Raw genomic sequence first — 14,127 nt, 5'->3', positions numbered from 1 at the left:
CTCTAGTCACCACGTGCGATTCTTGTTGGATCTTGTTTGTGTTCCTGGCTTGGTTGATTTTTTGTGTTCCAGGTTGTCTCTTCTTGTTCGCCGGTGAGCTCAATGGAATTCGCTAAGATCATTAGTCTCAAACTCTCAATCTGAATGGGTAAGTTCTCTGTGCTTCTGACTTGTTCGTCGATTGTTGTAGCATGCCTTTTGTTTTACTTGTTGCTTGGCTTGTGAATTTCTTTCCAGTTAAAAGTTCGAGGCGCCAAACATCAGCTACTAGACTGATTTATAGAATAAAAGTGACTCATGAACCCCGATTGTGTTTCTTTTGTTTTTTTTATTTTGTGTATTTATTTTCTTTATAATGTTAATTATGACTTTCCATTGTGAGACCTAACATGTATTAGTATTTTCTTTTCCGCCCTGTTCAAAGTGAATTAAACAAGTCACTCAACCTTACTCCTCCATATGTTGTATCTTTCATTTTTCAATGAAAGTCTTTAACTAAAAATGGAACTGGTGGCTCCGCTTACTGGGTGTCGGGGTGCTGGTGCGATGCTGAAGGCGGTAGCGTCACTGGAGCTTGGTTTCCCGGCGGAGTTGAGCTTGCCCTATAAAGATGGGCTTTTTGTGAGCCCACATAAGAGAAAGAGGGTGGGCTGCCCTCCAGATAGCAAGAATAAGCCCAAATTGGGGGTTGGTGAGGAGGTTGAGAGGGTTGGGCCGCAACGAGCTAAGAAACGTTCCTTTGGTCAACGATAGCTTCGTGGGGGAGGTGTTGGGGCTATTGGGCCAGAGATTGCAGGCCTGATTGGAGAGGAGGCGAACAATGCTAAGGAGGAGGCCTCTTCGGAGGTTGTTGCTCTGAACTAGTGTTCGGGTTTCTTGGGTTTAAGAATAAGTTAGCGGATGCTGATATAGCATTTTTTTTATCTTTTGTTTTTTGGTTACCCTTTGAGCAAGACTGCAGCGGATTTCGTCATAGATCTTGATAAGTGATCAATTGTCTAGTTGGCTAGGTTCTTTGACTACTTAATTATGTCGTGCACTCTCAATTACGTTACCCTATGATAACATACATGAGTGTGTTCATGGTGTACCACACTTTTGATTATTTTTCTAATGAAAACTATACCTTGTTGATTAGAAAAAAAAAACTAATTTATAAAAATAGAAATAATTTACTGAAAATCGAAAAATAAGTTTTGAGAGAGAAAAGTCAAAAAACTATTGAAAAACACGGTGGGACTATGGACTAGTCTTATAGTCGACCACCAGGAGTAGTTCTACTTTCTCTCCCATTTCTTTCTCCTCCTCCTCCTCCTCTAGATCCTAGGCCGGTCGATCTCTAGGGATTCGACCTCGCTCCTCCATTTTCAATTTCGCCAGGTACACTTTTTCATCACTAATCTCTCAACTCGCATTTCGATTTCATCACCTCCATTTCTCCTCTCTGATCTTGATCCACCCCGATCTGCTACCAGACAACTGCACAGGTCGAAACCTGAAGTCTGCAATTGCAGCGACCGAGGAATTGGATTCCACGGAGCTTCAGGCGTCGATCTCCGGCGACGGTGAAATCAGGAGCGGAGGAGTTCCCGGTAAGTAGCTTAACGAAACTTTGGAATTTGATTTCTTAGTCGTAGAAGTCATACGGTATCGGAGCACATTTGACTTGTAAATCAAATTTAGGTCCACATTGATGAAATAGATAGAGCTAATTTAGTTTTGGAGCTTGGAAAAGGTTCTCTAGCTTTATGATTTAGTTCAGATTCCAATTCTTAGGTTTAAATGGCAATGCTAGGTTGAAATTCACGAAGACTTTGTGATTTTGAATTATTACTTGCTCTCTGCTAGTAGAAATACCTCATATGCTAGTAGAAATACGAGACGTGCTACCAGAAATTGCTTGCATAAAGTGAGAGGTGAAGTTGAATTTCGTGTGAATATGTACATGAACTACAATATGGTATGAGATCGCATTGGTTAGAGTGGCCAGGGTTGGGTTTGGGCAGCCATGGTAGTTGGAATTGGTTGCAATTGTTACAGAATTGAGAATTGTCATTGTTTACGTATTGGTTAAAATACATAATTGTATCTGTTACTTGCATTTCATTAAACTGATTTTATATGTTGGTATGCTGATAGGTATCAGTGTCACTATCTCTATAGATTGTGGAGGGATGCCTTGCCTATAGTTTTTGGCCTTCTCTACGTGGTAGGTGGGGAATACAGTGGGCTCTATTAATAGCATATTTTTTAAAAGATGGGTCGTCTGAAGCTGCAAACTGGAATCAAGGCAATTGAGGAAGAACCTGAGGAATGTGATGCCACCAGTTCGCATAAAGCTACTCTGGCGTGCATCATTAATTCAGAAATAGGTTCTGTATTAGCTGTTATGAGGAGGAATGTGAGATGGGGAGGACGTTATATGTCAGGTGATGATCAGCTTGAACATTCTCTAATTCAGTCATTAAAGGCGCTACGCAGACAAATCTTCTCGTGGCAGCATCAGTGGCATACAATCAATCCTGCTGTGTATCTCCAGCCATTTCTGGATGTGATTAGATCGGATGAAACTGGTGCACCAATCACTGGTGTCGCTTTGTCATCTGTTTACAATATCTTAACACTTGATGTGATTGATCAGAATTCTATCAATGTTGACGATGCCATGCACATGTTAGTTGATGCCATCACTAGCTGTCGATTTGAGGTGACTGATCCTGCATCAGAAGAAGTGGTACTGATGAAGATACTACAGGTTCTTCTGGCCTGCATGAGGAGTAAAGCATCTGTTATGCTGAGTAATCAACATGTTTGCACTATAGTGAACACATGTTTCCGGATAGTTCATCAAGCTGGAACAAAAGGTGAATTATTGCAAAGAATAGCTCGCCACACCATGCATGAACTAGTCAGATGTATTTTCTCACACCTTCCAGATGTTCAGAGCACCGAAAGTGCATTGGTAAATGGAAACAATACCGTCAAACGAGAGGTACTACTACTGTTAGTATTCCCAAGTTTTATAGGTACTACTAGTCCACATTGACTTGTTCGTTTTGGAGGCTTAATAATAAATACTACTACTGTTAGTATTCCCTAGTTTTATAGGTACTACTAGCCCATAGTGACTTGTTCGTTTTGAAGGCTAAATAATAAATTTAGTACGCAGATCTTTATCCTTTCTTAACAGATATGCGGCTATCTTTCTTGTGCAGATTGCAGGAGTTAATAGTGAGTATGCTTTTGGGAGTAGATTATTAGAGAACGGAAACATAAATTCTGAGTATGTTCCTGAACAATTATCCACAAATCCTCCCTCAAATGGTTCCTCTGGTCTGGTTGTATCTGGGATCGATGAAACTACAATTGGGGTTCCTGGAGGGAAGGAGGCTGTTCAATATGACTTGCATCTAATGACTGAGCCTTATGGGGTCCCTTGCATGGTGGAAATATTTCACTTTCTTTGTTCATTGTTAAATGTTTCTGAGCATATGGGAATGGGTCCCAGATCAAACACCATAGCATTTGACGAAGATGTGCCTCTTTTTGCCTTGGTTTTAATCAATTCAGCTATAGAGTTGGGTGGGGCGTCCATTCAGCATCACCCCAAGTTATTGAATTTGGTACAGGATGAATTGTTCCGGAATCTTATGCAATTTGGCCTATCAACCAGTCCACTTATTCTTTCTATGGTTTGCAGCATTGTTCTTAATTTGTATCACCACCTGCGCATGGAACTTAAACTTCAGCTTGAGGCTTTCTTTTCATGTGTGATATTGAGGCTTGCACAAAGCAGGTATGGAGCCTCTTATCAACAGCAGGAGGTTGCTATGGAGGCTCTTGTTGACTTCTGCAGGCAGAAAAATTTCATGGTGGAGATGTACGCGAACTTAGATTGTGACATAACCTGCAGTAATGTATTTGAAGAACTTGCTAATTTGCTGTCAAAGAGTGCATTCCCTGTCAATTGCCCTTTGTCTTCAATTCACATTCTCGCTTTGGATGGTCTAATTGCTGTCATTCAGGGAATGGCAGAAAGGGTAGGGAATGGATCAGTTAGTTCTGCGCTTACTCCAGTGAATCTTGAGGAGTATACTCCATTCTGGATGGTGAAGTGTGACAACTATGGTGATCCTAATCATTGGGTTCCATTTGTTCGCCGGAGGAAGTACATAAAGAGAAGATTGATGATTGGAGCTGATCATTTTAATCGTGACCCAAAGAAAGGGCTGGAGTTCCTCCAAGGAACGCACCTCTTGCCTGATAAACTTGACCCTCAAAGTGTGGCCTGCTTTTTCAGGTATACAGCTGGGCTAGATAAGAATCTTGTTGGGGATTTCTTGGGAAACCACGACGAATTTTGTGTTCAGGTTCTTCACAAATTTGCTGGTACCTTTGATTTCCAAGATATGAATTTGGATACTGCACTCCGCCTTTTTTTGGAGACATTTCGTTTGCCTGGAGAATCACAAAAGATACAAAGGGTTCTCGAAGCATTTTCAGAGAGATACTATGAACAATCACCTCTAATTCTTGCTAACAAGGATGCTGCTCTTTTGTTATCATACTCAATCATAATGCTCAATACAGATCAGCACAATGTTCAGGTGAAGAAGAAGATGACAGAGGAGGATTTCATTCGGAATAATAGACATATCAATGGAGGCAGTGATCTTCCTCGAGATTTCCTGGCAGAGCTTTATCACTCGATATGCAAGAATGAGATCCGCACTACTCCAGAACAAGGTGCTGGTTATCCTGAAATGACCCCGAGCCGGTGGATTGATTTGATGCACAAATCCAAGAAAAATGCTCCATTCATTGTATCTGATTCCAGAGCCTCCCTAGATCATGATATGTTTGCTATAATGTCGGGCCCTACAATTGCTGCAATCTCTGTGGTGTTTGATCATGCAGAACATGAAGATGTTTATCAAACATGTATTGATGGTTTTTTAGCTATAGCAAAGATTTCAGCGTGCCACCATCTTGAAGATGTACTAGATGATCTGGTGGTGTCTCTCTGTAAGTTCACAACTCTGTTAAACCCATCATCAGTTGAGGAACCTGTGCTAGCCTTTGGTGATGACACGAAAGCTAGAATGTCAACTGTGACAGTTTTCACCATTGCCAATAGGTATGGTGATTACATTCGCACTGGATGGAGAAATATTCTGGACTGCATCTTAAGATTACACAAGCTTGGTCTTCTTCCAGCTCGTGTGGCTAGCGATGCGGCGGATGAGTCAGAGTTTTCTGCTGATGCAGGTCCTGGCAAGCCGATAACAAATTCTCTTTCAGTTCAGATGCCTACTGTGGGTACTCCTAGGAGGTCGTCGGGACTAATGGGTCGGTTTAGTCAGCTCTTATCTCTTGACACAGAGGAGCCGAGATCACAGCCCACTGAACAACAGCTAGCAGCTCATCAACGTACCCTTCAGACGATTCAAAAGTGCCACATTGATGGCATTTTTACTGAGAGCAAATTTCTGCAGGCTGAATCCTTGTTACAGCTCGCACGAGCATTGATTTGGGCCGCAGGGCGACCACAGAAAGGGAACAGCTCTCCGGAGGACGAAGATACTGCTGTTTTCTGTTTGGAATTGCTGATTGCTATTACCCTAAATAATAGGGATAGGATTGTGCTTCTTTGGCAGGGTGTATATGAGCACATATCAAATATTGTCCAGTCAACCATGATGCCTTGTGCCCTGGTGGAGAAGGCTGTTTTTGGGCTTCTTAGAATTTGTCAGCGGTTGCTTCCATATAAAGAAAACCTTGCTGATGAACTTCTGAGGTCCCTGCAGCTTGTCTTAAAGCTTGATGCTCGGGTTTTAGATGCCTACTGTGAGCAAATTACCCTGGAAGTCAGTCGCCTTGTGAAAGCAAACACCTCTCACATTAGATCCCAGTTAGGGTGGCGCACAATAACATCACTGATCTCCTTCACGGCTCGCCACCCGGAGGCTTCTGAGGCTGGGTTCGACACACTGTCATTCATTATGTCTGATGGAACCCACTTGTTGCCCGCCAATTATATTCTATGTGTTGATGCGTCAAGGCAGTTTGCTGAATCTCGTGTTGGGCAGACAGAAAGATCTCTGACTGCATTAGATCTTATGGCGGGTTCTGTTGATTGTTTGGTACGGTGGTCCCACGAGGCTAAGCAAGCTATTAATGAGGATGAAGCTGTGAAAATGTCTCAGGATATTGCAGAGATGTGGTTAAGGCTTGTTCAGGTGTTGAGAAAAGTTTGTTTGGACCAAAGAGAAGAGGTTAGGAACCACGCTTTGTCATTGTTGCAGAAGTGCTTGACAGAAGTTGATGGGATCTCTCTTCCACTTGGTCATTGGTTACAGTGCTTTGAAGCTGTAATCTTCACGATGCTTGATGACTTGCTTGAAATTTCACAAGGACACTCCCAAAAGGACTACCGGAACATGGAGGGCACACTTATCTTTGCCATGAAGCTCTTGTCCAAAGTGTTTCTGCAGCTACTTTCTGACCTGTCACAGTTAACAACCTTCTGCAAACTATGGCTGGGTGTTCTCAGTCGAATGGAAAAATACATGAAAGTGAAAGTTAGAGGGAAGAAAAGTGATAAGCTTCAGGAACAAGTACCGGAGCTACTTAAGAACACCTTGATTGTCATGAATTCGAAGGGAGTGCTTGTTCAGAGGAGTGCTTTAGGAGGAGATAGCTTGTGGGAGCTGACATGGCTACATGTCAACAGCATTTCTCCTTCCTTGAAATCAGAGGTTTTCCCAGATCAAACTTTGGAGCAGTCAGAGACCAAAACAGGTGAGACTGGGGGTGTTCTACTATCTGATGAAGCGGGTAAAGTAGCTCCAACAGAAATGATGTCCTCTGAACTTTCTGGTACCGGAGGTTAGCATGTGGTAAAGTTCGCAACTTGAAATGGTCTTCTTAAAGCATGTTAATATGACGCATGACCATGAGTCAGTGAGTGGTTATCAGGATGTGTTCTGTTCTGAATATGATGCCATAGAAATTTGCAGATGACATTTTGTTTGTAGAATTGCTATATGTGGATTAGGATTTAGTAGAAGGAACCAATATACCAGTTGTTTGATAACCAGAGAAGATTGCTTATTTCTATATCTTATCTTCATCTCCTTCGAAAGGTGTCGTCATCTTTGCCTCCAGAAAACTTTGTTGCAGTGCTACATTCCCCGGATGATTAGTGGTTGTCTCTATAGATAGTATGTGTCAGTGTCCTTGCCTTCTGGTAGGTCTATATTTTTGTATTGCCTTGTTCATCAATGTACAGAACTCAGGGTTGCTACTTTTAACTCTCAAGTAGTTTTACTCGGCATGGGAACTAACATCATGCCATGCTTGACATAGATTAATTGCTGTATCGTAACTGCAGATTGTTATGCTAGTGATGTGGTATGATGAGGTGATGACTATTCTTTTGCGAAGTTGGTATCTTAAAATGTAGGAAGTGCACTGCAGTTTTAAATTTTATAACCATACTCCCATCTTTCTGAATTTCTGCTCATTGGAGTACTGTGATCTAGTTTCAAAATCATAACATGAGATATACTGGTTTCTTACACGAGTTCTTCAATTTCAATGTTGAGTTCAGGTTGAAATCAACCATGTGTTTTATTATTAAAGGTACCAGCAAATTTATGAAGTACCTGAAATCATCCGCGTGTTTTACTTTGTTCTGTTCAAAGTACAACCGTAAATAGCTTCATACAATCTGAGTTTACAGTGTTCGATTTTATTTCCGCTTCGTGAACCCAAGTTCATAACATACGTCTAAGCTCGAACTTCAGTATGCCTCCTCATAAAACTCATACTTATTGGCATCGAGTTTATATTCATATGTTCATTTTGAAATAAAAGAATCAAACTTAAGCTGAAATCCAAGTTTGTTTTAGAAACAAGACAACCGAAAATAATTTCTGACACATTTTGTTTAAATCAAAACCAAAGACTTCTGCCGAGTACCATTTGGTCTATCGGCATCGAATGGAAACGGTTTGAGACACATTGTAGCATGCGAGTTATTTAATTTATTTTCGAAAAATCAGACGGTCCACGTTACTAGAAAGCATACGCAAAGCTCTGAAGAAGATCTCATTTTCTCTGATTTTCGCACTCCAAAAAAAAGGCGCAAACCTATCGTTTTCACTGTAACCGATCTGATACCGGTAACCCCAAGCTTCACCCACGGCCGGCAAACTCATCGGAATCGAGAAATTAGAATCCTGAGCCTTCAGGCTTCGGATCGCCGTCGACGTCGCCAAAATCAAATACAGAAAACTTGATTTATACCCTCGGCCAAAAAATCTGGAGCACAATTCGCGTCCCAAATTCAGCTGTAAGTTCTCTATTCTCAATCGGATATTGAGTTTTCTGATCACAACGTTAGAACTGAGCTTGTATTTCTCCGTCCGGTGGAATCTGATCTTCGTTTTTAATTTTTGATAAAGAAGTGTGTGATTCCGTTGTAGCTTGACATTGTTTGTAGTAAATTTGAAATAGATTGCTAGTGAGTGTAGAGATTTCCATAGAATTTGGGAAATTACGGTTGTGGAATTGGTTAGAGTGGCAATGAAGGTTGTTAGAGGTCAGAAGTTTGGTGCTAGTCCTTTTAATGTGTTTTGAATTTGCTTATGAAATCACTGCGAAAGCTTTCGAATGCGAGCGTTGTCGATTACTTTGTTGCATTTCATCCAGCTGATTTTTGGCATGTTGAATTTCCGTTAGGCGTATTGGAGTGGTGCGGTGAATCGTGGAGTTATGCTTTGCGAATGCGTTAGGCGTATTGGAGTGGTGCGGTGAATCGTGGAGTTATGCATTGCGAATGCGTAATTGCCTTGTGTAGGTAGAAGTTGGGTGGAGCAGGAGGAAGTTTAGTTCTGTTAAGGATGGGGCGTCTAAAGCTGCAGAGTGGGATCAAGGCAGTTGAGGGAGAGCCCAATGACACTAATGGAATCTATTCTGATAAAGCTACTTTAGCATGCATCATTAATTCAGAGATAGGTACTGTGTTGGCGGTTATGAGGAGGAATGTGAGGTGGGGAGGGCGCTATGCGTCGGATGATGATCAGAGGGAACACTCTCTAATCCAGTCTTTGAAAGCTTTGCGCAAGAAGATTTTTTCATGTCAGCATCAGTTGAATACAATCAGTCCTGCTGTGTACCTCCAGCCATTTCTTGATGTGATTAGATCGGATGAAACTGGTGCACCAATCACTGGAGTCGCTCTGGCATCTGTTTACAATATCTTGACGCTTGATGTGATTGATCAGAATTCTGTCAATGTTGAAGATGCTATGCACTTGTTAGTTGATGCTATCACTGGCTGCCGGTTTGAGGTGACTGACCCTGCATCAGAAGAAGTTGTACTTATGAAGATCCTGCAGGTTCTTCTGGCTTGCATGAAGAGTAAAGCTTCTTTTATGTTGAGTAATCAGCAAGTTTGCACTATTGTGAATACATGTTTCCGTATAGTTCATCAAGCAGGATCGAAAGGTGAGTTGTTGCAACGGATAGCTCGCCACACAATGCATGAGCTTGTTAGATGTATTTTCTCACACCTTCCAGATATCTGCAGGACTGAAAATGCATTGGCAAATGGAAGCAGTTTCTTGAAACAAGAGGTACTTCTACATTCAACATTACCGTGTATTAATATTACGATGTTTTATTCTGCTGTAGTCTAGGTGTCATATGTTATTATGTAATGTGAAATAAAATGTGATTTGCAAATCGTGGTCTTAAAAAAAACTGCTTTACAAATATATGGATGTTTTCCTGCAGACTCTGGGGCTCAACAATGAGCATGCACTTGAGAGTAGACTATTGGATAATGGCATCAGTTCTGAGTTTGGCAGTCAACTATTATCCACAAATCCTGCTTTTCATGCTTCACCAGGTGTTGTAGAATCTAGGATGGGTGAGAAGACAACTGGGACTTCTGACGGGAAAGATGCTGTAGAAAATGACTTGAATCTCATGACTGAGCCTTTTGGGGTTCCCAGTATGGTGGAAATATTTCAGTTTCTTTGTTCTTTGTTAAATGTTGCTGAGAATATAGGTTTGGGTCCTAAATCTAATACCATAGCATTTGATGAAGATGTGCCTCTTTTTGCCTTGACCCTGATTAATTCGGCTATAGAGTTGGGTGGGTCCTCTATTCAGCATCATCCCCAGTTACTGGGTTTGGTTCGCGATGAATTGTTTCAAAATCTAATGCAATTCGGCCTGTCAACAAGTCCACTTATTCTTTCAATGGTGTGCAGCATTGTTCTTAATTTGTATCACCATCTGCGCACTGAACTCAAACTTCAGCTTGAGGCTTTCTTTTCCTGCGTGATATTGAGGCTTGCACAAAGCAGGTATGGAGCTTCTTATCAACAGCAGGAGGTAGCCATGGAAGCTCTTGTTGATTTCTGCAGGCAGAAAAATTTCATGGTGGAGATGTACGCTAACTTAGACTGTGACGTCACTTGCAGTAATATCTTTGAAGAACTTGCTAGTTTGTTGTCAAAGAGTGCATTTCCTGTTAATAGCCCTCTGTCTTCCATTCACATTCTTGCTTTGGACGGTCTTATTGCTGTTATTCAGGGAATGACAGAGAGGGAAGAGAATGGATCTAATTGTTTATCTGATCCTCCAGTGACTCTTGAAAAGTATACTCCATTTTGGATGGTGAAGTGTGACAACTACAGCGATCCTAATCAATGGGTTCCATTTGTTCGCCGGACAAAGTTCATAAAGCGAAGGTTGATGACTGGTGCCGATCATTTTAATCATGACCCAAAGAAAGGGCTGGAGTTCCTCCAAGGAATTCATCTCTTGCCTGATAAACTTGATCCTCAAAGTGTAGCTTGGTTTTTCAGGTACACAGCTGGGTTGGACAAGAATCTTATTGGGGACTTCTTGGGAAATCATGATGATTTTTGCATTCAGGTTCTCCATAAATTTGCTGGTACCTTTGATTTCGAAGATATGAAATTAGATACTGCACTCCGAATTTTCTTGGAAACGTTCAGATTACCGGGTGAATCACAGAAAATACAAAGGGTGCTTGAAGCATTCTCAGAGAGATACTATGAGCAATCCCCACTCATTCTAGCTGACAAGGATGCTGCTCTTCTCTTATCATATTCAATCATAATGCTCAATACAGATCAGCATAATGTTCAGGTGAAGAAGAAGATGACAGAGGAGGATTTCATTCGAAATAATCGGCACATTAATGGAGGCGAGGATCTCCCAAGAGAGTTCCTATCAGAGCTTTACCACTCAATTTGCAAGAATGAGATCCGCACAACTCCAGAACAAGGTGCTGGTTTTCCTGAAATGACCCCAAGCAGATGGATTGATTTGATTCACAAATCCAAGAAGAATGGTTCATTTATTGTATCTGATTCCAGAGCCTACCTTGATCAAGATATGTTCTCTATAGTGTCTGGGTCTACAATTGCTGCTATATCTGTGGTATTTGATAATGCTGAAGAGGAAGAGGTTTTCCCAACATGTCTTGGTGGCTTTTTAGCTGTTGCAAAGATTTCAGCGTGCTATCATCTTGAAGATGTTCTGGATGATCTGGTAGTGTCCCTCTGTAAGTTCACAACCCTTTTGAATTCATCATATCTTGACGAGCCTGAACTAGAATTTGGTGATAATACAAAAGCGAGAATGTCAACTGTGACAGTTTTCAAAATTGCCAATCAGTATGGCGATTACATTCGTACAGGATGGAGAAATATTATTGACTGTATCTTAAGATTACACAAGCTTGGTCTCATCCCTACTCATGTGGTTCAAGATGCAGCTGATGAGTTAGAGTTTCCCTCTGTGACAGATCAGGGAAAACCCGTCACAAATTCTCAATCTACAATTCAGACGCCTTCTGTTAGTACTCTTAAGAAGTCCTATGGATTCATGGGCCGGTTTAGTCAACTTTTATCTCTTGACACAGAGGAGCCAAAAGCACAGCCCACTGAAGAAGAACTCGCTGCTCATCAGCGCACTGTACAGACAGTTCAAGAGTGCCACATTGACAGCATATTTACTGAGAGCAAGTTTTTGCAGGCTGAATCCCTCTTACAGCTTTCACAAGCACTGATCTGGGCTGCAAGCCGACTCCAGAAAGGGAATAATTCTGCTGAGGATGAAGATACTGTTGTCTTTTGCTTGGAGTTGCTGATTGCTATTACCCTGAATAATAGGGATAGGATTATGCTTCTTTGGCAGGGTGTATATGAGTTCATATCGAACATTGTGCAGTCAACTTTCATGCCTTCTGCTCTGGTAGAAAAGGCTGTCTTTGGACTTCTTCGGATTTGCCAGAGGCTGCTTCCCTATAAGGAAAACCTTGCTGATGAACTTTTGAGGTCACTGCAGCTTGTCTTGAAGCTCGATGCTCGGGTTGCTGATGCATACTGTGAGCAAATTACGCAAGAAGTCAGTCGGCTTGTAAAAGCAAATGCCTCTCACATCAGATCTCAATTGGGGTGGCGCATAATTACTTCCCTACTCTCCATCACTGCTCGGCATCCAGATGCTTCTGAGGCTGGTTTTGACGCACTGTTCTTCATTATGTCAGGTGGAACTCACTTGTTGCCAGCCAATTATGTTCTCTGTGTCGATGCGTCAAGACAGTTTGCTGAGTCTCGTGTTGGCCAGGCGGATCGTTCTGTCTGCGCACTGGATCTAATGGCTGGTTCTGTTGATAGTTTAGCAAGATGGGCCCGTGAGGCTAAGCTATCAATGAATGCGGAGGATGCTGCTAAAATGTCTCAGGATATCGGGGAAATGTGGTTGAGGCTTGTTCAGGGATTGAGAAAAGTTTGTTTAGACCAAAGAGAAGTGGTTAGGAATCATGCTTTGTCGTTGTTACGAAACTGCTTGACAGGAGTTGATGGGATTCCGCTTCCATATGGGTTGTGGTTGCAGTGCTTTGATCTTGTGATTTTTACGGTGCTTGATGATTTACTTGAAATTGCACAGGTTCACTCCCAAAAGGAGTACCGCAACATGGAAGGCACTCTAATCCTTGCCATGAAGCTCTTATCCAAAGTGTTTCTGCAGCTACTTCCTGACCTATCACATCTAAGAACCTTCTGTAAAGTTTGGCTGGGGGTTATCAGTCGAATGGGAAACTATATGAAGGTGAAAGTTGGAGGGAGGAAAAGTGAGAAGCTTCAGGATGAAGTACCTGAGCTACTTAAGAACACCTTGCTTGTAATGAATTTAAGGGGAGTGCTAGTTCAAAAAAGTGGTTCAGGTGAGGATGGCTTGTGGGAGCAGACATGGCTGCATGTAAATAAAATTGCTCCATCTTTGCAAGCCGAGGTGCTTGCACAAATTCTTGTGCAGTCACATACTGAGCAGGGTGAAAGAGAGGAAGTATCGGATGAAAAGGCTTCTTTACTACCAGCTGAAACAATACCCTCCGGAGGTTCTGGCAGTGGGGGGTAGTGTCTGGATTATTTGCTGCGTTTGATTGATCATGTACTTGGGAGGCATTGTGTTCTGAATCTGGTGTTGACGAAATCGGCCAGCTGACATCTTAGTCTTGTGGTACAGCTTTTAAATGTGAATTAGCATGGAGAGAACTGATATATCTATTGTCGGTATCTTACTGGTATTCATCTTCCTTCAAAATCTATTCTCCTCTTTGCCTCCATATACTGTGTTGTAGTGTATTCCCCAGATAAGTATACTTTTTCTCTCCGGATATCATTTTCTACGTCTCGTTTTCCATCAGGGTGCTTTCCTTAGATTACAATTCTCCCTCCCCAATTTTGTCATACTGAGAATCTGGAAGGGAATCAATGATTTGTTTTGTTCCTAAGATGGCGAATATTTTTTTATTGATTTCTTCAACAATGTACAGAATTATTCAAGATATGCTATCTTACAATAGCATTTTACACGGGGACAGCATTAATGCCATGAGTGTTATAGGTAATGGTTTTTAGCTTCTTTTAATCAGTTTGATTACTTTGATTGTTGATTCAGTGCTAGTGAATTGGATGTAGGATGACTATTTTGTTGAAAATGTAGTTTCAAGATGAATTTTCAATTATTTTCTGAATGAAGACCATTGTTTGATATTTGTCTTGTTTATTAGTA

General features: G+C 41.6%; 2 protein-coding genes across 4 annotated transcripts; both read left to right on the top strand.

Annotated features, from left to right (window-relative positions):
* Nucleotides 1-1,265: 1,265 nt before the first annotated feature.
* LOC126802777 (ARF guanine-nucleotide exchange factor GNOM) lies at nucleotides 1,266-7,308 on the top strand. 2 transcript variants are annotated; one of them, XM_050530480.1, is made up of 4 exons: nucleotides 1,266-1,380; nucleotides 1,476-1,592; nucleotides 2,140-2,992; nucleotides 3,216-7,308. In XM_050530480.1, exons 3-4 carry the CDS (start codon nucleotides 2,258-2,260, stop codon nucleotides 6,891-6,893), a joined length of 4,413 nt encoding a protein of 1,470 aa, XP_050386437.1. In that variant the 5' UTR covers nucleotides 1,266-1,380; nucleotides 1,476-1,592; nucleotides 2,140-2,257; the 3' UTR covers nucleotides 6,894-7,308. The 2 variants fall into 2 exon arrangements, with proteins under 2 accessions (XP_050386437.1, XP_050386438.1); XM_050530481.1 differs by having other exon boundaries at nucleotides 1,298-1,592.
* Nucleotides 7,309-8,120: 812 nt separating this feature from the next.
* On the top strand, nucleotides 8,121-13,927 carry LOC126802779 (ARF guanine-nucleotide exchange factor GNOM-like). Of its 2 annotated transcripts, none has more exons than XM_050530483.1 (3): nucleotides 8,121-8,356; nucleotides 8,799-9,641; nucleotides 9,802-13,927. In XM_050530483.1, exons 2-3 carry the CDS (start codon nucleotides 8,907-8,909, stop codon nucleotides 13,468-13,470), a joined length of 4,404 nt encoding a protein of 1,467 aa, XP_050386440.1. In that variant the 5' UTR covers nucleotides 8,121-8,356; nucleotides 8,799-8,906; the 3' UTR covers nucleotides 13,471-13,927. The 2 variants fall into 2 exon arrangements, with proteins under 2 accessions (XP_050386440.1, XP_050386439.1); XM_050530482.1 differs by having other exon boundaries at nucleotides 8,746-9,641.
* The last annotated feature ends 200 nt before the right edge of the window (nucleotides 13,928-14,127 follow it).

The sequence above is a fragment of the Argentina anserina genome, chromosome 7 (assembly GCF_933775445.1).
Source record: "Argentina anserina chromosome 7, drPotAnse1.1, whole genome shotgun sequence".
In the NCBI taxonomy this organism is placed as follows: Eukaryota; Viridiplantae; Streptophyta; class Magnoliopsida; order Rosales; family Rosaceae; genus Argentina; species Argentina anserina.
Note: the sequence above shows the minus strand (reverse complement) of the source record. Positions and strands in the feature narration are given on the sequence as shown.